The sequence below is a fragment of the Nicotiana tomentosiformis genome, chromosome 4 (genome assembly GCF_000390325.3).
Source record: "Nicotiana tomentosiformis chromosome 4, ASM39032v3, whole genome shotgun sequence".
Taxonomy (NCBI): domain Eukaryota; kingdom Viridiplantae; phylum Streptophyta; class Magnoliopsida; order Solanales; family Solanaceae; genus Nicotiana; species Nicotiana tomentosiformis.
Window position 1 is genome coordinate 125,535,701 of NC_090815.1, and position 26,523 is coordinate 125,562,223.

The following is a 26,523-nucleotide window of genomic DNA, read 5'->3' on the forward strand; positions in this document are numbered from 1 at the left end:
TCGTGCGTAACGTTTGGCAAGAAGCCAATGTATCTGAGGGTTTTTCCCTGATTTGGATTATGACAACCTCTTTGATGAAATCCACTATATATATATATATATATATATATATATATATATATGCTCCGGTTATGGAGGGAACTTGCTAGTTGAGAGTTTGAGTAAATTGTAAAGAGGAAAATTGTACTACGTATTTTATACTTGTTTGTTTCATTTATTTACTCTGACTCATATTCATTCACTTCTTTATAGTACCTGATACTATTGGACCACTAGTAAGTGTCGAAGTCGACCCCTCGTCACTACTTCTTCGGAATTAGGCGGGATACTTACTGGGTACACGTTGATGTACGTACTCATACTATACTTGCTGCACATTTTTGTAAAGGTGCATATATGACTAGCAGCGTCCCGGGCACAGAGGTGTGGTTAAATGCGGAGACTTAGGTGAGCTGTATTCCCATTTACGATCCTCAACCAGCAGAGTCCCCTTCAAAGTTTCTTATGTATTTTCTTGTCTAATTTGTATTCTGGAGAGGTGTTGTATGTTATTTTATCTTCCTAGTTGATGCTCATGAACTTGTGACATCGGGTTTTGGGGTGATTATGGGTTGTCTTATATTGAAATTGTTGAAAATATTATTATTTACTTTGTAAACTCCATCTTGTGCTATTTAATTGAAGGAAAATATGATTTCAAAAGTAATAAAATGAGAACCTAATTAAGTATTTATTGTTGGCTTGCCTGACAGTGGAGTCCGACGCCATTACGACCTTTATGGATTTTGGGTCGTGACAATGTTTGTTATTTTCTCGATTCTTGAGCACCCAGTAGCACCAAGATATCCCGAATTCTTGTGTTCATGATGAGAAAATTTTCTCGATTTATCACTCAACATGTCTGTTATTTTAAATGTTAGTTTATTATTTATATGTTAGTAGTTTTATTAATTTATATGTTAGTTTTATTATTATATATTTTTGTTTATGACTAACTTATTTTTGACTATAATAAAATTAAATAATTTATTTTCATAATTATACAAGATTTAATTATTAAATATTTACATACGGGTTCCGGGCTAGATATTTGAGGCCTAGTAGCACCAAGATATCCTGAATTCTTGTGCTCATGATGAAAAACTTTTCTCGATTTATCACTCAACGTGTCTGTTATTTTAAATGTTAGTTTATTATTTATATGTTAGTAGTTTTATTAATTTATATATTAGTTTTATTATTATATACTTTTGTTTATGACTCACTTATTTTTGACTATAATAAAATTAAATAATTTATTTTCATAATTATATAATATTTAATTATTAAATATTCACATATGGGTTCTGAGCTCGATATTTGAGGCCCAATAGCACCAAGATATCCTGAATTTTTATTGTTTTCTCATGTTATTTTCTTACGATCGTTAACTAAGAATTAGACAGAGTTTGTGTTTGAACTATAAGCTATTTTGACGTATTTTTGAGTATAATAGATACTTAAATGATTAATTTCAATAACTACAAGGATACTATGCTAAAGGGCACTACATTTTACTATACTAAAAGGGCACTACATTACAAATATAAGCACTACATTAGGCCACAAGATACCGCTAGAGGAAACTAAAGTAACAATTTATCTATTTTACTAGTCTTTAAGCAAATAAATAATCTAAACCAGATAAAAAGAACAAATAAATTTAATCACAAAACATTCACGAAAATACATATACCATAGTAAAAAGTAACTTATTAATATTTTTTTTAACAACTAATAATAATTTCTCTATTTTTATTAATTTTTAGCACACTGATATCATAGTCCAGATAAAAATAACAAAAGAGTTAAATCGCAAAATAGTCGCAAAACAACATACAACACATTAAAAACAACTAATATGTAGTTTTTATACGAGTTTCAACAAAAACTAAGTCGGAATACCTCGATTTAAGGTTTTAGGAAAGTTGAAGATTTGGCGATTTAGAGCCGAAACGAGCAACCCACAACGAGAAAACGTCTTAGCTAGGATGTGGGACCGAAGATCTTTACTTTTTGTGGGACGAGTGGGGTCCACTCAAGATTTTTTTGATCGTTAATGGGGAGATCGACCGTTTTTTTAATTGTTTTTGGAGGGAGGGGGGGGTCTGGTTTGGTGGGGAAGGGAAGGGGACGATTTATTATGTAGGTATAGCGCAATTTATTAAGGCGCTATACTATAACGTCTTAATAAACAGCGCTATACTTACCTATTTTTTCATATTCACATATAACGCCCTTTTAAAAGGCGCTATACCTTAACGGACAAACGATCTTTAAGGTATAACACCCTTGAAAAATGCGGTATATGTATTTTGGTCACTAAATTTATTTTCCATCTATTTTTATGTCTTGAATCCAAAAACTCATTATTTTGGTTCCGGCTCCTTAGACCATACCATCGTCTCTCCGTAATGATTGTCTATAACAAGATGGATGTCAATAAGTTTGAAGTCTTTGACTATCAAATCAAAATTCTTTGAATTTTCTTTGTTCTCCTCTATGGCCCCATTAGTAAACTACTATCTAAAAATCATGGCATGTTCATGCACACGTTTGTTATCAACATTAGGACAGACAAAGAAGAAAAGATTAAACAAATGGTTGCTTAACCGATTTAATGTACAAGACCACGACTTGATGTCTGAATGTGGGGTTCTGTATTACTGTATAACACATGTTCTCCTACAGTTGCCTTATCATTATTTTTCTCATACGCGGTTTTTTTCCACATGTCTTGCTTGCTCCTATATATTTTGCCCTTTTGCCCCTATTTAGCAATATCAAGATAGGACAGACAATATTCTCAAACATGTGGTTATGTCAAACAGTTTTCAAACAACATCAATTTTTTATATATATATATATATATATATATATATATATATATATATATATATATATATATATTAAAAGTACGAAAACCGTTCGCGAATGTTGTTCGCCTTTTTTAACTTTTAAAAATAAATTTTTCATTAGACAAAATTGTAATTTAGTTATTATCCTAATATATATAGGACTTCCCAAGAGCAAGGTGAGAGTTCTTGGAGAGAGGGAGCCGATGGTCTATCGGAAACAACCTCTCTACCCAGGGTAGGGGTAAGGTCTGCGTACACACTACCCTCCCCAGACCCCACTAATGAGATTATACTGGGTTGTTGTTGTTGTTGTTGTTATTGTATTATTAAATCTTTCCTTATTTGAATTATGTAAAATGTCCTAATATTAAGGACTTTAAAGTATAAATTATTTGGGAAAATTCTTTTCTTTGTATATTCGACGGCAATTTCAATAGAAATATATTTCACATTCATTCTTCTTATATTGGGGAACTTGTAATTGTAATAATATATACTACTAAAAGTAAGAGATTTGGTACCTAACTATATATATATTTTAATTATTAAATATAATTTTTAAATATTACACAAATTGACAAAGAGAATAATATATTGTTCGAATAGGAAAAAAGATCAAAAATAATTTGTATCTTCTATCATTTGCACGTACCTATATCAATAAATATATATTTTTTAAAAATTACATAAATATTATTAAATAATTTATTTGAGTTATTGAATAAATATTAAAAATTATAAATTCCTAAAAATAACGAATGTTAATCTCATTAAGCTAGCTCCGTCAATAATTTTAAAAATATTTATGTACTTTTAAAAATTATATATTTATTGATATAGGTACACGCACAAAACGCGTACCCTAAGATTAGTATATATATATATCAATGCAAAGTTGATGGATTTAATTGACAGCATAAGGGGTAGTAATGTTGGGGAAAAAGTGAATAATATCTCTGAAGGCCTCATTGGTTAAAATTAAATATTTTTGTCCACTTTATAAATAATTATCTTTTCGGTGAGCTAGTAAAAACTAAAAAGTTAGTAAAGTTAGTAAAGAAGTTGGGCTCATGCGCACAAGAATTGAGCCGAAAGTAAAACATGGTGAGTTTTTCATAGAAATGACATCAGGTAGCCATTCTAACGGGCTGCTAGGAATTAGCCAGTATATCTTGAATTTTAATTTTTTAGTTCAATTTTTTGGGACAAAAGTGTCCTGAAGTTAAGATTTTTGGTTTAAAATTTCAGGACAAAATAAGTAGTACGACTAATATCTAAATAGCATCCTTGAGAATGTTATCTATGCACTTGCCCCTGTGGAAAATGCATGCGCGAGATAGACATGAGGGCCAATCTGCCCCAAGCTTATTGCAATTCTCTGAAAATAAATGGCTGAGCAAAAATGGGAAGCTTTATGAAGAAATATTTACTAGTATCATCAAATCTTGGAAATAAGCAGACATCATAGTAGTATAGATACAAATACAACCTTCAATCCCTTCATAAATGAAAAATACAAAAGTTAGAGAAAGTTTCTAAATACACACTTGGCAAAGCTGGAAAGACTATAAATCACACTAACACTCATGTAACTAGACTCCTGTGTTAAATGTATGTCAAGAATATTAGTAATACAAATCCACAGAGGATATCAGCTATGTCAAACTCAAATGGCCATGACTCATATAACAAATTGAGTGTTCTCAGCAGGGTCCCCTTGTATGTCTATCTTTACTAACTTGGTTTGTGACTGCTGTTTGACATTATTGTTGTTACATTCATTGTATCTGAAGCATGTAATGAGATGATCATTAACTATACCCGCAACTTGCATGAATGAATACACAACTGTTGGTCCCACGCAAAGAAAGCCTCTTTTCATCAAGTCCTTACTCATAAGTTCTGATTTTGGTGTTTTAGCCGGTACTTGACGCGCGTAGCGAAATCCACTTTTTATTGGTTTGTGATTTACAAATCGCCAGCAGTAGTTGCTGAAGGAACCAAACTCCTGCTGAATCTGCAAGACAGGAAGATATTTGACAGCAGCACCAGTGAGTAAGCACCAGATAGGCAACGGATCGAGGAATAGTTGACATGTTCATACAAAGATATTTTATTATTTGTTTTAGTGAAAAATTTACACCACTAAAGTTTCATTTACTCTTGGTGTGTTTTTGGACTATATAGTAAAAGTTGACTTGTTATTCCTTCTAAATACATAAAATAATAATCACTTGAATGAAGTTACATATACGTTAAATCATGAATCCGTTCACATAGATTTCACCCCGCTATGGGAGTTGAGAAGCAGGCCAAAAAACCTTTATATTTGAAAGAGCAGAGGTGTTCAAGATCAGTTTTGCCATTCCAGATCTAAAGGTATATGGTAAAAGTTCTCTTTACCTTCTGGAAATGCTTTGCGTTCTCTACAATTGCACGTATCTTAGGTTCAGATAGCAATGATTTTCCACTTTCTGTTAGTGACCGCAACTTTTTCTCATTAACATTTGCAAGAGATGATGGATCAAAGTTGTCAAACATCTTCCTGAAAGATGCAATATAAGCTATTTCACACATATGGACATTTACTTTTGAAGCTTGGAGAGATGATCTTTAATGGTGAACCTGAATATATGTCTCTTATTAAGGATTGCAGGCCAGGTCATTTCTGCCAATGCTTGTGACAGGGCAAGTAGTTCATATAGCTTTGTATCATCATAAACTGGGTTTCCATATTCTTCATCATGGAAAGAAATATACAGGGGTTCTGCAAAACAGAGAATAACAGAATTAGGTTACTGCTGGTTGGTTATTTGGTCCAACAAAATAATCTCCTTAAGAATTACTGCAATAGCGTCTCGACAAAACTAGAGGACATGATACAGTAGTTTTGCAGTCTTAACTGTTTTAGTCATTCTCCATTTCAGAAAGTTGGACAACTTCAAGTATTCACTAATTAGCTCCATTAAGCTTCCACTGCTTGCTTGCAGAGGAAATATGTGAATCTAAATAGACCAATTAATAGCTACAATCATTATTCAATTGGAAGGTCTTGCCAAAAAAAATATTTGCAGATAAGATCTATCACATAGTAAGAAAAACGAACGAGAGAAGAAATTGTTTCCAATTACCTACATGCACAAATTATGGCCAAGACAACTCATATTAAGCGTCTTAAAACTACTAAAAAATCCTTAATGTCTCACTAGATTCACTACCACCTTAGGTTGGGCTGTCTATCTACAAGAGAGTTCCAATATATAGATAGGTACACTTCTAGTAATATACAATTTCAATCCATGTAAGGTTCTCATTAACCGAAACGAATAATGTCTGATCTGTTCTTTGATGGTTTGCTTGGCCCCATGCCTTGCCATGAGCGAAGCGCATCCCTTGATGTCCTTTTCAGACTAAACAACAACAACAACAACAATTGTGCCACAGTTTAAGCAAGTTGGGGTTGGCTATATGAATCATCATAGTCCATGTCGCTCCATTTAAGCTCATCTTAATATTAAATTATACACCATAAAAATAAGAAGTGCCAAAAAATTTCTATATTTTCTACTAGCGTAAAAACCTCTAAGAGGATTAAAAGACTCTTAGAAAGACGTGCACTTAAAGTAAACATACTAAAACTCAATCCTTTTTTGTTTGACAAGGTAATAGTACCAAAACTAATCCTAACTAATTGGTATTGGCCGATATGAAAAACATTCCTTCAACTTCTGTTATATAAAGTGAAAAGGAATTTAGGGAAATTTGACATACCTTAATTCTATTGCGAGAAATCATTCATTGGCAAAACAATTATTAGGTTATGCTATTTTGGGATTTGCTTTAACCGAAGCTATTGCCTTGTTTTCCTTAATGATGGCCTTCTTAATCCTCCTTGTCTTTTCGAAAAAAAAAAAAAGTGGAAGCGGGCTAGTCCCTGAAAATGCCCGGTACTTTAGCGTTGGGGACAAGTAAGATTATTATCTGCCATCGTTATCACAAATTGAATATCATGTTAATGTGCCAGCCCTAGCCCGTCTTGCTCTTCCAATTCCATTTCGAGAGTCATCATAGCTCTTTTGGACTTATACATGCAGCACCCTTTTATCTTTCGGCATAGACCCTTCTTCCTCCTTGCGATGCAAAGGCAATGTCAGGGAGTCCGACTCTTCAATCGAAAAAAAGACGGTCGTGTGCGAGTCGGCTGGGAAAACACAAGCTTAACACGTCTTTCTTTATCTTTTTCATATCTGAATGTCTTTGTCGAGTTGGTTGGCATCATTCGTTCCTTTTTGTCTTTTCATTGTTCGCCTCCGCCCGAATAGATACGCACTAACCCACCTAAAATAAGGTAAAAGCCTTCTTTCCAACTCTTTGTACGAGACTCCTTTCTTATGCTCGTAGGCGAAAGAGACCTTCCTTTGCTCCTCTCGGCGGGATCAGCCAGTGTCCCCGTGTGTAAGGCCCTTTCCTGAAAGAGGTCGAATAGTTTCTGTCCCATTCATACTACTGTTGTCTTATGTGCTATGTCTAGCGGCTGGTGAATCCTACCCGGTATCGGAATTGGGTAGGATATTTCCTCGGTTTCCGAGAAGGGTTTTAATGGCGATCGGACTCCTCTTCTCCGGAAGTCTAATGGTTTGGGGGATGTCGATTCCCTGGATTTTCCATGCATAACCAAAACTTCCAAAGTCAAAACGTGATTCGGAACTTTTGGAAAGATATGAAATGTTTGTTGCGAAAAGTTCCTTTTTCCAAATAAATTCTTCTAGCAACATGATTCTATTGCCAAATTGCAAAATTAGCATTGACAGATAATACATATGTCACTCTGAAATGCCTATTAATGGTGAAGCACGTTGACCTCTAATCTGGAAATAACAGTAAACCTTCTGAGTCATGACCATGTCATACACAAACTTCCTCGACCATCTGATTCTATATATTTTGATATGGCAAACCGACCCCCAAAACCCCTTCGAAATGCTTATTAATGGTGAAGCACATTGACCTCTAATATGGAAATAATACTAAACCTTCTGAGTCATGACCATGTCATACACAAACTTCCTCGACCATCTAATTTTATATTTTTTAATATGGCAAACCGACCCCCAAAACCCCCTTTTACCCGTGAGTCAACAACACCATTTTCTCACTTTTCTGTCCTGGTGATTCGAACCCCTAACCTCAATGTCGGAGGTAGAGAAGCATCATTTAGTGATCTGCGTCTGCCAAATCTCAACTTAGCATTATCAGTATAGCCCGTAGAATTATATTTGTAGGTAACGCCCATGTTCTCATCCATTTTCAGCTTCTATTTGTTCTTCATCACTATCAGTGAGCAAGAACATTTATAGTTAATGCCTTTTATAGTAGAAAAGTTAGAAGGAGATATTTGCAAATATAAGAAAGTAGAGGGTCGTCAAAGTAGATAACCTCGGAATTGTTGATGCTTGAATCCAAAAACCATCAGCCAAGGCTAGAAGATGAAATCAACTAACAAGCAACACTACTATAACCTATCTACCAAAAACCAAAAACAAAAGATTAAAAACAGAACATGGATTTATCAACTATATTTGTGTCTACCAAGAGTCGGATGCCACACTATTTTCCTTCTAAAAGGAAAAGGGAAATATGATTTCCAAAAGATTGTGCTCCCTACGTTAGAGTACGAGAGGCCAAACTTTTTATTTTAGCTAAGGTCACAATATTTCTGTAAGAAAAGGAACCTTGTCCTAACTCAACCCTAAAAGATAGGTCAAGCAGTAAAGATTGCCCAGTACTTAACCTATGAGGGATTCTAGCACCTACTTGTACGGGACCCGCCCAAGTCTGGACATCTAGAGCATGAAGTGACATAGCATAGGTAGTCAAACATTAGAAATCCCAAGATTACGATGGGTCTGCCACTAATACATATAAAGAAAATTGACCTTGGGCCTAACTCAAAAGCAAAAACTAGCTCAAGTGATGAGTATATCCAAAGACCATATAAGGATATTGCAGCCCATACATAATGTGGGATTGTAAAAGTTTCAAAGCAAAAGCCTTTTCCTCGCACTCCGCTCTTGCTTTGATCATTGTTTTAAGAACTTAATCCATTTTTATAGCATTATAAAGGCATCCCTCTGCCAAAGAGCTACGGGTTGGCAATTAGAGTCATTAATACCCTAGTGTGGAGGAGGGAAAACTGCAGGGTCTTTGCCTTGCTCCTCCAACGTCTGTGGTCACAGTGCATCAACTCACGTGGAACAGCCTCATGGAAGAAAATTTATAGCAGAAGTTCAAGGTCAACTGTCCTTAGACTTGCTTACTTTTTGATACTCACAACACTTGAGCTTGCAAAGGATATTGCATCTTCACTTCATTACAAGGATCAAGCCTTTTTCTCCTCATTTAGATCAGTCACTATTACGGTATTACCTATATAGATAAAATCCTAACGATTAGAGTTGATGTTCTGTAACTTCCTTATCTTTTTTTAATAGGTAAAGAGTAACTTTCATTGTTAAATCAGCATAAAGAGAATGCTGGGAGAAGTTACAACCAAAAGAAAAAGGCCATTACAAACTATGCAATGAGCTAATAAAATCAACAATAGCCAAACTATCATCTACATCTATTGCGGACATGTTGCACCAAATTCTGCAACTTTGGTGCAACTTCCTTGTTCTATAACTTTCTTAGTCATGAGAAAGTTCTTTAATTTTCGATTTGGGTGTGGATAAATAGAAAATGTTGGGTAAATTAGTCTCTTTTTGATAAAATCACCAAACTTAATTGACATTTCTCCCCAACCTTAATGTATATCTCAAGGTTTGCGCTGCTTACTTGGTATATTCCTAATAGTCGAAATCATTGCTCAATGATTCGCCTTGTTCTAAATCTCCCACTTATCCCTACTTGCTAATTTACGCGATCCAATTTCTTACATTGAAGCACTATGAATAAAAACCAACCAGCAAACGATCCTCATTAAACTTCGAGCTATCCTGCTATGTAATTATCACTATAAACTTATAAACTTGTAACTTAGTTTCGCACGTTGCAACTGAACAAAATTCATTAAATTTCAACTCGAAAATACGTAAAGCAGACAACTTTTCACTTCTCTCACACACATAATGACATACACAAAGAAAAATGGAATAGCAGAAACGGGGTTAAATATTAAAATTTACCCGAGTTAGGTGTTATCCAATCGCAACGCTTAAGCGGAACTAGAACCAAAGGGGCCAAAGCCTCAGCTGCTTCAACTCCTTGAGCAACAACTTTAGCGGGTTTTTTCACACCATTCCTTTCAACTCCTCTCTTTGAATTCACAGCTTTTATAGTTGATGACTCCGAGGAAGAACTATCAACTGACCCATTGCTCCGCACCCGCACAACTGTCTGTGAAACTGTTGACTTCTTAGGCCTCTCGGGTTTTTTTACTCCTTCCTTTTTCCTCTTCTGCTCTTCTAAATCTCTGACCCGGTTTCCGCCCGGCCCAAGTATTTTCCTCGTATCACCGTTAGTTTTCGCCGGTGACCGGAGCTCCGGTGAAGACGACATTTTGGAATAGTGAGATTCAAGGCTTAGAGATGGAGTGTGAAAAATGGAGAATATGGAAATGGTGGGAGAGTGGAGTGTAAAGAGAGACAATTAGAGAGAAACGAAGAAAACGACTGATAAACGGACGGGGTCTTTTTTGGACGTTTTAAAACGAAAACTGTTTGGACTTTACGTTCGGTGATACTGTTGACGTGTCGGTTGCTCTCTACCGTTTTGGACTTTTGACGGAAATGTTAAATTTTGGTGATGTCTCGATTTTGCCATTATTAGTACTTCTATAGTATTTCAAATTTTCAAATGCATTTTTTTTCTTAAAATTTATTTCTAAGGATTAGGAAAGAAAAAGGAAAACATTAAAAATGGAATGCTCGCTTTTTGTATGAAAATTGTTTATTTATACTATTATATTGTTAACTTTAGAGGTAAGTTAGTAGTTTGCTTTTGTCTTATCATTTTTTTTTTATATCCGAGGAAGAAATGAATTTAATTGAGTAAAAACCATTATGAAATTACTAGATTCAAATTAGTAATATTGCATTACTGGAAACAATCTCTCTGTCTTCTTAAAGATTGGGGTAAGGTCTGCATACAAATTATTTTTCTCATAACCTATTTGTAGGATTACACTGACTTTGTTGTTGTTGTTGTTGAATTAGTAATATTGCAAGTCAGGTAAAAATTTAGCATTTCGCCTACGGGTTCAACTAAACCTATAACTTTCGACTCGGAGTATGAATTTATATGTAAAAACTTACTAAAATCTCAACAAGTATTACTTTGAACTTGTAATTTAATCGTACAGTGAGTGCAATGATAAATAACTTAAAGCTGGATCCCTTATTATTCAAATTCTGGATGCACCTTTGATTGGAGTATGTAAAATAAAGCTCAAATTTGCTTCTTAGGCCATCATTTTAATCATGATGGAATACAGTTGTAAATCTGTATTGCACTTCATTTTTTGTTAGTGTTTTATGTTGAAATTAGTATATTTCCATTTGATGAAATCTATTCAAAATAAAATCAGTTATATTCTTGACAAATAAAACAACAAAAAGATAATTTGAGAGGGAGGGTAAAACTGGAATTTCAAATTAACGGAGTTTGGAAAGAAGAAACTAGCAGCAGGCAGTTGGAAAGTCTGTTGTCTTATTCAGGCAAAGAGTCACATTCAATTGGTTTCAAAAGTGGGAGTTGGTTAAAAGACGTTACGGAAAAGAATCCAAAGCCCACCACCACAAAAAGGACTTAAATTGGGGACCAAATTTTTGGGTGCAACGGCTATGTAGTCGTTGTTTACCCAGTCAATATTGGGCTAAAAACTCTCAAAGTGGACATGGGCCGGGCCTTCACTCAAGCATGTGATCCAGTTAAACTCAATAACTTGGGTCACCTTTGGGTCCTTTCAACTCAATGATCCACCTCAAGCATATGACCCTATACAGGAGAGCATGAAGGTCGAGAATTGGGGTACAAGATTAGTAGTCAGTTAAACGATTTTTCTCATTGGGAGAATATGGTTCTAGATTAGAGCACCTTATCTGCTCCACCATCTCTTTATTATCATTACTAGTATTTATACCCGCGCGTTGCGCGGAGAATATTTTGAAGTATCTTGATATTTGGCTTAATCTTACGAAAACAATTTTTTTGTCCTAAAATTTCTAAGTGATTTTTTATTTTGCTGTCACTTGATTTAATATGATATCTTTGCCTCTCCTTTTATTATGTATAGATAATATAATATATAATATATAGATACCTCCTTTAATATAACATAGATAATATATATTTCTTACTTCGTCTAAAATATATATTTTATTATTATTATTTTGTATAAAATGTATCAATATTTGGATTTTTTTACATTATATAGTATAAGCAATTATACTTTTCTTCTATTTTATTTTCAGTATAAAGTTTTAATTTTTATATTTTTTACTTCGTCCATAATATATGTTCTTTTATTATTTTGTATAAAATATATCAATATTTTTAGAATTTTTTTCTATATTATATGAAATAAGAATTAGACTTTATGATAAATAATACATAATTTAATTTTATTAAAATATAAACTCAAAAAAAAACTAACTATTACCTAACCTAACTAACTTTGTCCTAAAATTGAGAAGTTGTTTTTTTCTTATGTTGCAACTTAGCTTACTATGGTGTCTTTAATTGATTCTCCTATTATATATAGATAGATTATATGGGATAAGCAATTAGACTTTTCTTCTATTTTATTTTCAATATAAATTTTTGATTTTTATATTTTTTTACTATGTTGCTTGTAATTATTTCAAATTCAAATTAGACTTTTCTTGTATATTTAAATTCAAACTCAAAAAGAGTAACTAACTATTAATAATAAATAATGCATAATTTCATTTTTCAAAATTTAAATTCAAAAAGAAACTAATTTTTACCTAACCTAACTAATTTTGTCCTAAAATTACAAAGTGGCTTTTTATTATGTTGCCACTTGACATACTATGGTGTCTTTGCCTCTCCTATTATATATAGAAGATTTTTTAAAATTTAAATTCAAAAAGAAACTAATTTTTACCTAACTTAATTAAATTTGTCCTAAAATTGCCAAGTGACTTTTTATTATGTTGCCACTTGGCATACTATGGTGTCTTCGCCTCTCCTATTATATATAGATAGATATGGAATAAGAATTAGACTTTATGATAAATATTGCATAATTTAATTTTATTAAAATATAAATTCAAAAAGAAACTAACTATTACCTAACCTAACTAACTTTGTCCTAAAATTGCGAAGTTTTTTTTTCTTATGTTGTGACTTAGCTTACTATGGTGTCTTTAATTGCTTCTTCTATTATATATAGATAGATTATATAGGATAAGCAATTAGACTTTTCTTCTATTTTATTTTCAATATAAAGTTTTGATTTTTATATTTTTTTACTAAGTTGTAATTATTTCAAATTCAAATTAGACTTTTCTTCTATATTTAAATTCAAACTCAAAAAGAGTAACTAACTATTAATAATAAATAATGCATAATTTTATTTTTTAAAATTTAAATTCAAAAGGAAACTAATTTTTACCTAACATAACTAACTTTGTCCTAAAATTGTCAAGTGACTTTTTATTATGTTGCCACTTGGCACACTATGGTATCTTTGCCTCTCCTATTAGGGCGTAGGCCTTAGTCTTTTCGAGCCAGGTAGGAGATTCATGTAATTAATCCATTCTTAATACTTTTTAAAAATCACAACAATCTTTTTTCTACTCAAACAATGAGCACTGATAGAGAAAGATATGTCTAGACCAACCTACGTTGTGCCAACTCAACGTATCAAGTGTAATTCCATAAGTGGAGTATGGAGAAGGTGGGTATCCCTACCTTGTGTGTGATAGAGAGATTGTTTCTAATAGACCTTCGCCTCAATAAAAGCATTTTCAAAATATGTTTGAAAAGTACAAGAGTAAAAAAAAATATTATGATAAAAATACTAAAGAAAAAAAGTATCGGCAACAAAATAGTAATGATAATCAAAGTAAAAGAAACAAAAATAGTAGTAAGGTTTTTCTAAGTGTTCCTTATACTACTGTTGCGGAAATAGTAAATGCGAAAAGTAAAGAACACAAATATTTTTACGTGAAAAACACACGGCTCAAAAGGTGAAAAAATTATAACCTACTACTCAGTAGAATTTTTTCCAACACTTCACTAAATCACTGAGCCAAAACAACATTTACAAAACTCTTTGTAAACCTAAGGATTAACTCTAATCCCGTTTTGGCAGCCAGCCTCTAACTGTTGCGACAATTTCAAGCTAACTCTAACTTGAATACTCAGAATACCTAATACAATTGCGTCTAGATAAAGCTGAAAGGTACAACTTGAAAATACCTACTATAATTGAACCAGTATAAAAGACAGACGCTTGGAACTGGTTATTCTATTTGGTTCATGTAGCTTCAGGTTCGAACACTTAAATCACACAAGAATTATTTGCAAAATGCCTTGCTATTTTGCTCTCAACTCACGTTTAACTTCAACGTTTGTGCGTGTATGTAAAATGAGAACATCCTGCAATATATAGAGTTAGTAGAATGAGAAATAACTAGAGTTCTAATGCTACTCTTCCTTGGTGGAAGAGTTCTAGTTATCTTCAACTTCTAACTCCTCCCTTATCTTGGATAAGTTCTCTTCGAGTAAGGAGTCCTTCTCCTTATCAATTATGCAAACTTTTCGATCAGGAGATATCAGATATAACAAGTTAAGCTTATCTTCCTCACGTGCATCCCTTATGCTTGAATCTGCCCGTGTCTGTGTACACTGTGGATGGACCTAGTTCATGCTTGAGTTCCTTTGTCAATCATCAAAATAAAACTTTACTTGGGCCAACAAATTTCCCCTTTTTGATGATGACAAACTCTGTGCTTTTCATAAGCATAGGCCCTGTGTCAACTTAGCTCAACATCAATACAATGTTAGAACACTTTTCATTTTAAAGACACTAATCATCAAGGACCAGGTTCATTAGGTTATAAATATCGCAGTCCAAAGTAAAAGGCACAAACCTATCTTCCCCTTTTGGCATCATCAAAAAGGTGCATAATTATACTCATTAGATAACCAGATTTTAATAGAAATTAGTCATGGCCACTGGGGCTACTTCAAATACAATCATGGAGTCAAGTATCATTTACCAATCTAATGATATTAGCCATCTAAGAAGCATCAACAAATAGTTAGAGCACAAAAACAGTCGATTATCATTGATACTTAGTTATCCACAACCATAAAAAGAAATAAAAACACTGGATCATAAGTAAAAGAAACAAAAAAAATCCCGAACTGGGTCACTGGTTGATCTATACTGGGCTAGGAAGGCTAAAGGCTGGGAAGGACCAGGTTCTTGATTTTTGGCTTGAAGTAGTTTCAGCATATCCTGAAGAATGCCATCATTCTTCTTCTTTTCTTTTGCCAGCTCAGCTCTGAGAGCATCTCTCTCAATCTCCACTTCTGCTAACCTCTTCTTCACCCTATCAATTTTAACATCTTTAGCCCCACTTTCTTACCCCAAAGCTCGCACTTTGATATTCACTGGTACTTTTTTGGATGAACCAGGTTCTTTGGGAGTGGTTTGGACTTCATAGTCACAAGCAGTTATAGTATTTTTGTAACGACTCGGCCGGTCGTTTTGAGAGTAATAGCCCCGATCCCCTATTTACTGCTTCTCCCATATCTATTTCTACTATTGTGACTTATCGGGAGGTTTCGTTTTGGTTTTTGGAGTGTTTTGGGATACTTAGTCCCTAAATGTATGTTTAAGCCTTAGGATTTGGACCGTAGTCGGAACTGTGTGAAGACGACTCCAGAATGAAATTCTGTCGGTTCCGTTAGCTCAGTTAGGTAATTTTGGACTTAGGGGCATGTCCGGATTGTGTTTTAGAGGTCCGTAGCTTATTTAGGCTTGAAATGGCGAAAATCGAATTTTTTGGAGATTTTGATCGGTAGTAGACTTTTTGATATTAGGGTCGGATTCCGATTCCGATTCCGAAAGTTAGAGTAGGTCCGTAAGGTGAATATGACTTGTGTGCAAAATTTAAGGCCATTCGGACGTGGTTTGATAGGTTTCGGCGCCGGTTGTAGAAGTTTGAAAGTTTCAAGTTCTTTAAGTTTGAATTTGAGGGTGATTCATGATTTTAGCATTGTTTGATGTGGTTTGAGGACTCGACTAAGTTCGTATGGTGTTTTAGGACTTGTTGATATATTTGGTTGAGGTCCCGGGGGCCTCGGGTGTGTTTCGAATGCTTAATGGGTTGAAATTTGGACTTAGGCCATTGCTGAAGTTTCAGACATCTGGTGTTTTCGCACCTGCGGTGGGGATACTGCAGGTGCGGGCTCGCAAATGCGAAGAAGCAAGCGCAGAAGTGGATTTGGGAAGCTCAGGCTGGGATCGCAAGTGCGAGGTTAGTTCCGCATCTACGATGCCCGCAAATGCAAGAGGGGAATCGCAGATGCGGCGAAGGACCGCAGAAGCGGGCAGGTATCCGTAGGCGCGCTCACGCAGGTGCGGCCCCATTGCCGTAGATACGGACCCAGCCTTCATAAGTGACTTTCGCACCTGCGATGCTTTTCCCGCAGGTGCGGTGCCGCATGTGCGATGATGAGGTCGCATGAGCGGGTTCGCTGGCAGAAAAGAGAGAGTTTCGAGGGTTTGATTCATTTCTCCATTTTTGGATTTGGGAGCTCGGAAATTGGCGATTCTTTGAGGGATTTACAGAGAGATCTTTGGGGTAACAATTTCTTACTCATTTTTGGTTGTATTTTATTAATCTATAGTTGTTTTCTTCATTTAATTTCGGATTTGGGTTGAAAAGTTGGGGAAATGGGGGAAAAGTTCCCTAACCGAATTTCTGAGTTTTGATTAGGATTTAGGCATCGAATTTGGATAATTTTAGTACGAGTGAACTCATGAGTGAATAGGTGTTCATATTTTGTGACTTTTACTCGATTTCGAGATGTGGGCCCGGGTCGATATTTTAGGGCGAATTTCAGAATTTTTGTTAAAATATTGATTTCATTAATTAGATTAGTCTATTATAGTTGTATTTATGATATGTAATTATTTTTGGCTAGATTTGGACCATTCAGAGCCGGATATTCGTGGGAAAGGCATTGTGACCGATTGATTGAGCTTGGCTCGAGGTAAGTGGCTTGTCTAACTTTGTGTGGGGGAACTCCCTGTAGGATTTGTACTGTTTTTGATATATGAGCGCCGTTTACATGAGGTGACGAGCACGTACACGGGCTAGTTGTGAAAAAACCCGATTTTCTTACTGAGCAATAACTTATTTTCCTTTTAATTGAGTTATTCTAATATGTGTAGCTATCCTGTTTAGTCTAATACAACATGTCTACATGTCTTTATTGCTTATGTGAACTCTGTGCAACATGCTTAGTGAATTTCCTGCCTTTTCCTTGACTGGTGCTTAGTCTAAATTATAAGATTTCGCGATGTAGTTGTATTTCTATTATTTGCGCTGCATATTTACTTTGGGACTACGGAACGACATTCCGGGAGATCCCCTTGTACTGCATATTTACTTTGGGACTACAGAATGGTATTTCGGGGGATCCCCATGTACTGCATATTTACTTTGGGACTACGGAACGGTATTCTGGGAGATCCCATGTACTGCATATTTACTTTGGGACTACGGAATGGTATTCCGGGAGATCCCCTTGTACTGCACATTTACGTTTGGGACTACGAGACGGTATCTCGAGAGATCCCCTATTGTTATCTTTGTGTACTGAACTATTGTCTTCTATGATTTCATTCTTGTTAAATTTCAATCTTTATTTTACTGCGGTATTTCATTCTATATTGTTTTATTATATATATACCAGTAGGGCCCTGACCTGGCCTCATCACTACTTGACCGAGGTTAGGCTTGGCACTTACTGGGTACCGATTGTGGTGTACTCATGCTACTCTTCTGCCTATGTTTTTCGTGTGCATATCCAGGTGCTCCTTATCAGCTGCACTATCAGTGAGCCGGGACCACTTTGGAGACTTCAAGGTATATCTATCGCGTCCCAAACCTCAAAGTCCCCTTCTACTCTTTCTCATGTCCATTATCTTCTGTATTTTTCCTTTGTTAGACTTTGATGTATAGAGACACTAGATTTTCCTTCTGTAGTTTGTGATTCACGATGTTCCGGATTTTGGGATTATTGTGTATTTTTGAATAGTTGGTTAAATTTATATTTTTATTTCAGTATCCGCAAAAATGTTAGGCTTACCTAGTTGTAGAGACTAGGTGCCGTCATGACGTCACACGGAGGGAAAATTGGGTCGTGACAGTTTCCCCCAAAATGACCCTTGCTTGCACCAACTTCCCATTTCTTGATGGATACCTTGAAGTGTGTAAGTACAACCATGAGAATAAAGCCATAAGGTATGGCGTGAGTTTTAGTGCCATTTAGAACCCTATCAAGAAACTGGATAATGAAACCAGGCCAATTAATTTACCTCCCACTGTCCAAACATTCCATAAGGACCAGGTCCATGAATGTTGCAATGTACCTCCTTTCCTGCCTAGGCAACACAACTTTGTTCACAAACTCGAAGTCTTGAAACAGACTTTTTTGTGGAAGTCTTGGCTTCCTTTGCCTTTGGAGTCACAACCTCCATTTCCTCTGTCTCCTCTTCATCCCGAAGGACCAGGTCCATCTAGTATTTTTCAACAACCTCAACAGGCTCAACCACCTTTCTTTTTCCTTTAGCAGCAGCTTTTCTCTTACTTTCTTCTAAGGCTTTTTCCAGTTCAGCCTCACTCTGCTTCTTCTGACTACTTGTAGCTCTTCCTCTTGTAGGAGGAATCTCTACAGGGATAGAAGAGGCAACCTTTCTCTTCTTGTTTGCCCTAGCAGTGCCAGGAACCTTGACTCCTGAACTCCTTTTCTTTTTGGGATTGTAACTGTCAGACACCCTTTTCAGAAGGTCTGCGAGGGTTTCCTGGTCAAATGGAACAAGTTCTTGAACATCCTTCCCTAATCGAACCAACCCCTCAACACCTTCTCCATGCCCACTTCCCCCCTTTTCTTTTACACTATCTTCTTCTCCAGCGTATTCCTCACTCCACACTACCATTTTTCCTGTTTCTTCAGTCAGACTAGTAGCAGTGGGTGAACCTTCAGCCACTCCTTTTACCATACCCCTTACAACACCTTGGATACCCTTACTCTCTTTTTCTTTTCTCGTTTTATCTTTACCACATATTTTTCAAATTCAGACGTCTCAACCCCAGCCACAGTTCCTACCAAAATGAATCTATTCTCCAAATTTTCAGCGACCTCAAAGATGATTTCAGTAGTAATATTTGGGCCAGAAGTTACCTGTTATGTTTCTTCAGTTAGACTAGTAGCAGTGGGTGAACCTTCAGCCACTCCTTTTACCATACCCCTCACAACACCTTGAATACCCTTACTCTCCTTTTCTTTTCTCATTTTATCTTTACCACATATTTTTTAGATTCAGACATCTCAACCCCAACTACAGTTCCCACCAAAATGAATCTATTCTCCAAATTTTTAGCGACCTCAAAGATGATTTCAGTAGTAATATTTGGGCCAGAAGAAGTTACCTGTTCTCTTTCAGACAAAACAGTATCTCTCCCCCCAGTAGCAGATTTGAACGATTCGTCAGATTTTTGGGGTTTTTCCTCTCGACTTGCTTTCAATTTTTCATTAATTTTCTTGATTTGTTCTCTTCCCGCAAAAACCTTGCGAGCAATCATCTTGACTATGCTTTTCTTAGAGGTGGGCGTGGTTGAAGGTGTGATTGATGGTGTGAGTGTGATTTCCCTGGGTGGTGATGAGGGATTCTTAGAAGGGTTAGCCATTTCTGTGCTTAGATAAGAAAAAAATGAGTTTGAGTGTGTTTGGAAGATGTGAGAAGATGGAGAGAATTTTGACGGCTTGAGAATTAAAAGTGAAGAAACACCAAGGCCTAATCAATTTAAGAAGTGGGTGTTTAATTGGCTAACGACAACCTTTTCAGAAGTCTAATCAAACTGAAATATAGTTTGAAAAGACGTTGAAGAGTGTCCCTAGAATCTAGGCACTTATTGCATTTTGGACTCTTGTTTGAATGAAATTGGTTCATTTCGTAATTGATAAGGTCAAGGAGTTTAGGATTGACTGGGACTTTCCTCTTGATCATAATTCAAATATAGTTATTTCAAAATATGCAGAGTGGAGAATACGTACCAAGTAATCTTGATGAACCAGGTTTTCATTGAGAAATCTCTTGTGTAAGTCTGAATTTTTCAAGAAAATAGAGATAATATCATTAGAGATTAATGAGTCATTTTAGCACATGGCATAAGAGTATACTGATAAAAGTATGAGACTGAGCAAAATCTAATCTAATTATTTACAAAAATTCATAATTTTTCTAACTAATTTTTTGAGTTAGAGTTGGTTCCTTTTAGGTGATCTTAATCATCCCTAATTCTAACCTGTTCCTTTCAAAGTGATCTCTACTTAGAGATTTTGTGAAGATGTCAGCTATTTGCTTGTCAGTAGCACAAAATTCTACAGTGATCAAACCTTTTTCATAATTGTCCCTTAAAAAATGATGCCTAACATCTATGTGCTTTGTTCTCTTGTGATGAATCGGGTTTTTAGTCATACTAATTGCACTGGTGTTATCACAAAAGATGGGGATACAACCTACATCAATTATAAAATCCATTAATTGCTGTTTGATCGATAACAATTGAGAACAACATGAGGTAACAACAACATACTCAACTTCACCAGTAGATAAGGCCACAAAATTTTACTTTTTGGTGGCCCAAGACACAAGACATGAGCCAAGAAAATGTGCCATACCTGAGATGCTCTTTCTATCCACAAGAAAACCTGTATAATCAGCATCATCATATCCCACTAAGTTGAAATTACTACCTTTTGGATACCATAGACAAAGGTTAGTGGTGCCTTTTAGGTATCTCAAGATCCCCTTGACAGTAGTCAAGTGAGACTCCTTTGGACTTGCCTGAAATCTAGCACAAATGCCTACACTAAAAATAATATCAGGCCTGCTAGCAGTGAGATACAACAAAGAGCTAATCATTCCCCTATACAACTTCTGATCAACAGATGAACTAGGTTCATCTATATCCAATTTTGTAGTTGTTGCTATAGGAATGTCAATTTCTTTGGAATCTTCCATTTTAAACCTTTTAAGCAACTCTTTCACATACTTCTGCTGATGGATCATAATTCCATTTTAATTTTGTTTAATTTGTAAGCCTAAAAGGAAATTAAGCTCACCCATCATACTCATTTCAAATTCACTCCCCATTAGTTTAGCAAATTCTTTACTTAACTTATCAGTAGTTGCTCCAAAGATTATATCATCAACATATATCTGAACTACCAGGAGATCTTTACCTTTTTCTTTCAATAATAAAGTATTTTCAATTTTACCTCTCTTGTATCCATGCTCAAGCAAGAATTTTGATAATCTTTCATACCATGCTCTTGGAGCCTGTTTGAGCCCATAAAGTGCCTTGTCAAGCTTGTACACGTGATCAGGACATTCCTTGCTTTCAAAGCCCGGGGGTTGCTTGACAAACACTTCTTCCTTTAGATAACCATTGAGGAAGGCACTCTTGACATCCATCTGATGGCGAGTGAATTCCATATAAGCAGCAAAAGCTATAAGGAGTCTAATTGCCTCCAATCTTGCAACTAGAGAAAAAGTCTCATCATAGTCTATGCCCTCCTCTTGACTATATCCTTGAACCACCAATCTTGCCTTGTTCCTTGTAATTGTTCCATCTTTATCAAGTTTGTTTCTGAAGACCCACTTTGTGCCAATTACTGATCTGTCCGTGGGTTTTGATACCAAATGCCAAACTTGACTTCTCTCAAATTGGTTGATTTAATCTTGCATTGCATTCACCCAGTCTACATCCTACAAAGCCTTAACAATATTTTTAGGTTCAATCAGAGATAAAAAAAAGCATCAAAAGCACAAAGATTCTTCAAAGAAGATCTGGTTTTGATTCCAGAGGTTGGATCCGTGATTATGTTCTCAATGGGATGAGAACTTTGATACTTGTAAGGTTTCACATCCAGTTGGTTTCCCTTAGATGTTCCTTCAATATTTTGTTGTTGAGGAACAGGTTCATGGACAGGTTCCCTTGAGGTTTGAGGATCACTTCCTCTTTGTTCAGTTCTCCCTGTCAAGCTGCCCTGGGTAGAAGGACATGTTCCATCACCTGTTCCTACTTCTGGTGCAGCTTCAGTCTGTGCTGTGGTTTCATTTGAATTTCTCACCAGCCCAACTGCTTCATCATCATGTTCCTGCCTCTCAGAAAGAATGTTAGTTTTATCAAAAATCACATGTACACTTTCTTCTACACTCATAGTTCTTTTGTTATAAATCTTATAATCTTTACTATGTGAACAATATCCCAAGAATACCCCCCTCATCACTTCTGGGATCAAACTTACGTAGGGAGTCTTTACCATTATTTTGCACAAAGCACTTGCATCCAAATGCCCTAAGATGGGATATGTTTGGATTTCTCCCTTTAAGTAACTCACAAGGAGTCTTCTCTACAAGAGGTCTAGTCATGCACCTGTTTATGATGTAACATGCAGTGTTCACAGCTTCTGCCCAGAAACTATGGGGCAGTTTACTAGAAAGAAGCATAATCCTAGCTATATCTTAAAGTGTCCTATTCTTTCTTTCAACTACTCCATTTTGTTGTGGAGTCCTAGGAGCAAAAACTTTATGATCTATGCTATGCTTATCACAAAATTCAGCAAATTTAGCATTCTCAAATTCAGTACCATAATCAGACTTAATTGATGCAAGTTGATTACCTAGTTGTTTCTGAGTTTTTCTAACAAAAGAAGTAAACATGTTGAATGCTTCATCTTTAGATGTAAAAAATAATGTCCAAGTAAACCTAGAATAATCATCAACAAGCACCATCATATATCTCTTACCACCTCTGTTTAATGTTCTTATTGGTCCACAAAGATCCATATGGACCAGTTCCATTGTCCTGGTGGTGCTTACCACTTTCTTGCTTTTAAAAGAGGATCTTACCTGCTTCCTCCTTGCACAAGCCTCACAAATTTTATCCTCCTTGAACTTAATGTTAGGCAGTCCTATAATCAAATCCTTAGAGACTAGTTTGTTTAGTTGACTTAGACTGGCATGTCTAAGTCTCTTGTGCCAAAGGAGGGGATAATTATCCAACATACTTAAGCAAGTGAGTTCATTTTCTACAAGTATGGACAGATCTACAACATATATGTTGTTCACTCTTTTTTCGTGCAAAACTATCTTGCCAGTGGTAAGATTAATCACAAAGCATTTGGTAGATGTGAATGCTACTATGTTACCTATATCACACAATTGTGGTGCACTTATTAGACTGTACTTCAGTCCATCTATCAAGTAGACCTTCTCAATAGAGTGAGAATCAGTCTTACCTACCTTTGCAACCCCAATGATCTCACATTTCTTCCCATTTCCAAAGGAGACATTACCTCCTTTAAGGTCCTCAAGTGAAAGGAACTGGTTCTTGTTTCCTGTCATGTGCTTTGAAAAGCCACTATCTATGTACCATATTTGACTGCTCCCCTTCACTTGGACCTGCAAAAGGAAATCAGGGGTTAGTCTTAGGAACCCAAACTAGTTTGGGTCCTTTTCTCTAGGCAAAATGATGAATCAAATTCTTTTTAGCCCAACTCGGTAGCCTATTCTTCCCTTGAACAAATTCTTTGTTCTTTTGCCTAGCCTTTTCTTTTGCAGTGCATTCACTTTTATAGTGACCTATTTTGCCACAGTGTGTGCAAATCTTGTTCTCAAGAAGTGTGAGGTACTTGCTTTTGGGATCCCATTTAGGTGCGAGGTTCCCAAAGCCAAGTCCTCTTTTGTTGCTACTATGGTGTTCGTGTAGCCATGAAAGTGCATCGGAAGACCTGTTCCATTTACAAGTTCTGCCTAGCTCATGCTTGACCTTGCTTAGATCCTCCTTTAGGATTCTCACCTGCTCATCCCTTTTATACAACTCATCTTTCATTTTCCCTACATTTTCTTCTAGAGTGAGTTGTGTGTGATCAACAGTCTTTTTACCTATTCCTAATTTCAGTTTTAGATCTAAGTTCTAGAACAGTTGAATAAAGTGCATGAACCTAGTTCTTCAATACAGTATTTTCACTTACAGTCTCACTAACCCTAAGTTCCAGTTTTTTGCACTTAGCCTTCAAAATCATACATTCTTTAGACAACTGTTCCTTTTCATTGTTTACATCCTCAGATTCATCAATTAGTTCTAGAAGTAACTCAAATAATCTTTCTTTAGACAATAATTTAATCTTGTCTTTGAGATGAATTACACTTATCTCAGTTTATTCATCAGATTCTCCAATGGCCATAAGTGCTTGTTCATCCCTATCATCATCATCTGAGCTTTCTCCCCAAGCAGCGACCATAGCCTTGGTTGATCCTTTGCTTTTCTTGGGCTGAACATGTTCCTTCTTCTTGTTTCTTTGTTCAACTCTTTCCTTCTTCCATTCAATTTCCCATTGAGGATAATTCTTGATGTGGTGATTAGTCTTTCCACACTTGTAGCATCCATCATTGGTTTGCTTCTCAGGAAATTTTGATTTACTATAGCTTCCACTTCGTGAAGGACCCTTTCCTCTCCTCGAGTACTTCTTGAAGTCCTTGGTGATCATAGACATATTTTCATCTTCTAGATCAGAACCTTCAGTGATTCTGAGTGTCAGGATCCTTTCCTTCTTAAGTACATCCATTTTCATGGTTGTCTCCTAAGTTCATAGGCAGTAAGATTTCCAATTAATTCATCTAGTGGGAGAGTGAAAATGTTCTTTGATTCCTGAATGACAGTCATTTTGCTCTCCCAAGTAATAGGCAGAACCCTTGTCAATATCTTCTCAACTCTATCTTCTTCAGGAATAATCCTTTCAAGAGACTTTATTTCATTTGTCAATGTAGTGAACCTTGTGTACATCTCTTGAATAATTTCTCCTTCCTTCGTAGTAAAGTTCTCATATTGAGAATACAGTAGAGTTCCTATGGATCTCTTCACCTGAGGTGTTCCTTCATGAGCCACTTGCAGAGTGTCCCAGATTTCTTTAGCAGTGGTACAACTTTGGATTCTGCTGTACTCATATGGACCAAGTCCACAAACAAGCCATTTCTTGGCTTTAGCATTCTTTTCCCATTTCTTCAAGTCCTCAGTAGTGCAATCCGCTCTTGTCTTTGGCACCTCCACTCCTTCATCATTTATCTTTAAGGTAGCCAGTGGACCATCGGTGACAATGTCCCATAGATCATAGTCCTATCTTACAATGTTATCTCTCATCCTATTTTTCCACCAAGAATAGTACTGGCCATTAAAGAGTGGTGGACTAGCAGTGGATTGCCCTTCCCAGTTTCCAGGTGGTGCACTCATCTCGATCTTCTCCTAAGGTATTAGCCTCTTTAAGGATAACCTGCTCTGATCCCAATTGATGTTTTATACTTCAATGCAACACAAGAGGGGATGATTTGTGTGGTGTCCAATTTTCGCGTTGTACTGATTATAGAAGGACCTGGTTCTTCTAAGTGTTCCTTATACTACTGTTGCGGAAATAGTAAATGCGGAAAGTAAAGAACATAAGTATTTTTACGTGGAAAACACCCGGCTCAAAAGATAAAAAAAATCACGATCTACTACTCAGTAGGAGTTTTATCACGCCCCGAACCTGGGAGGGCGAGACCGGCACCCGGTGCCTCACCTAACCTAGCGTACAAACTTGCGACTAAGGGACTCTGAACATATAATGTCATAATTTGGCCATGGGGCCACATTGAAAGACATTTTACGAAGCAAAATATAAAACTAAACGGAAACTAGCGTTGACTAAACATCAATATAAAGCTGAGCCGACAAGGCCGTCATGACTACTATAACTGACAAACCAACAAATTATACATACCAAGTCTACAAGCCCAACATATTGCACTAGCTGACAGGATATGTCTACAAGCCTCTACTGATGGATGTATTGTGATCAGAACAGGGCCCTGACCTACCCATAACATATATACATACATACAGAAGATGTACACAAAACCCTAGACCAGGAAACTCCGAAGGACGTGGAGCTTACCGATTAGGCTTAATTCGAGAAAAACCTACTGAGGAGGTCTACCTGTCTGTCTATCTGAAACTGCACGCATGAAACGCAATGTCCCTAGAAAAGAGACGTCAGTATGAAATAATATACCGAGTATGTAAGGCAAAAACATAATTGAAAGCTGAAACTGAACTGATAATATAATAACTGAAAGTAACTGGGAGTCAAAGATGATCTGGAGATATACTTACCTGTTGATACTGACTCAACTCCTTCAATATAGTAAGTAAAATAAATGTTCGGCCCTATAAGGCTCGGTACGTGTAACTGCTCGACCATAGTAGGCTCGCTCATAGGCGCTCGGCCATACTAGGCTCTATATCTCGGCATCCTA

General features: G+C 36.0%; 2 protein-coding genes across 2 annotated transcripts; both read right to left on the reverse strand.

Annotated features, from left to right (window-relative positions):
* Positions 1 to 4,308: 4,308 nt before the first annotated feature.
* LOC104102318 (uncharacterized) lies at positions 4,309 to 10,573 on the reverse strand. Its single transcript, XM_009610001.4, has 4 exons — positions 10,082 to 10,573; positions 5,523 to 5,664; positions 5,301 to 5,442; positions 4,309 to 4,914 (listed from the first exon to the last, which is right to left on the reverse strand). Exons 1-4 carry the CDS (start codon positions 10,452 to 10,454, stop codon positions 4,579 to 4,581), a joined length of 993 nt encoding a protein of 330 aa, XP_009608296.1. The 5' UTR covers positions 10,455 to 10,573; the 3' UTR covers positions 4,309 to 4,578.
* Positions 10,574 to 24,802: 14,229 nt separating this feature from the next.
* On the reverse strand, positions 24,803 to 25,462 carry LOC138910502 (uncharacterized). Its single transcript, XM_070201744.1, has 2 exons — positions 25,358 to 25,462; positions 24,803 to 25,297 (listed from the first exon to the last, which is right to left on the reverse strand). Exons 1-2 carry the CDS (start codon positions 25,460 to 25,462, stop codon positions 24,803 to 24,805), a joined length of 600 nt encoding a protein of 199 aa, XP_070057845.1.
* Between the last annotated feature and the right edge of the window lie 1,061 nt (positions 25,463 to 26,523).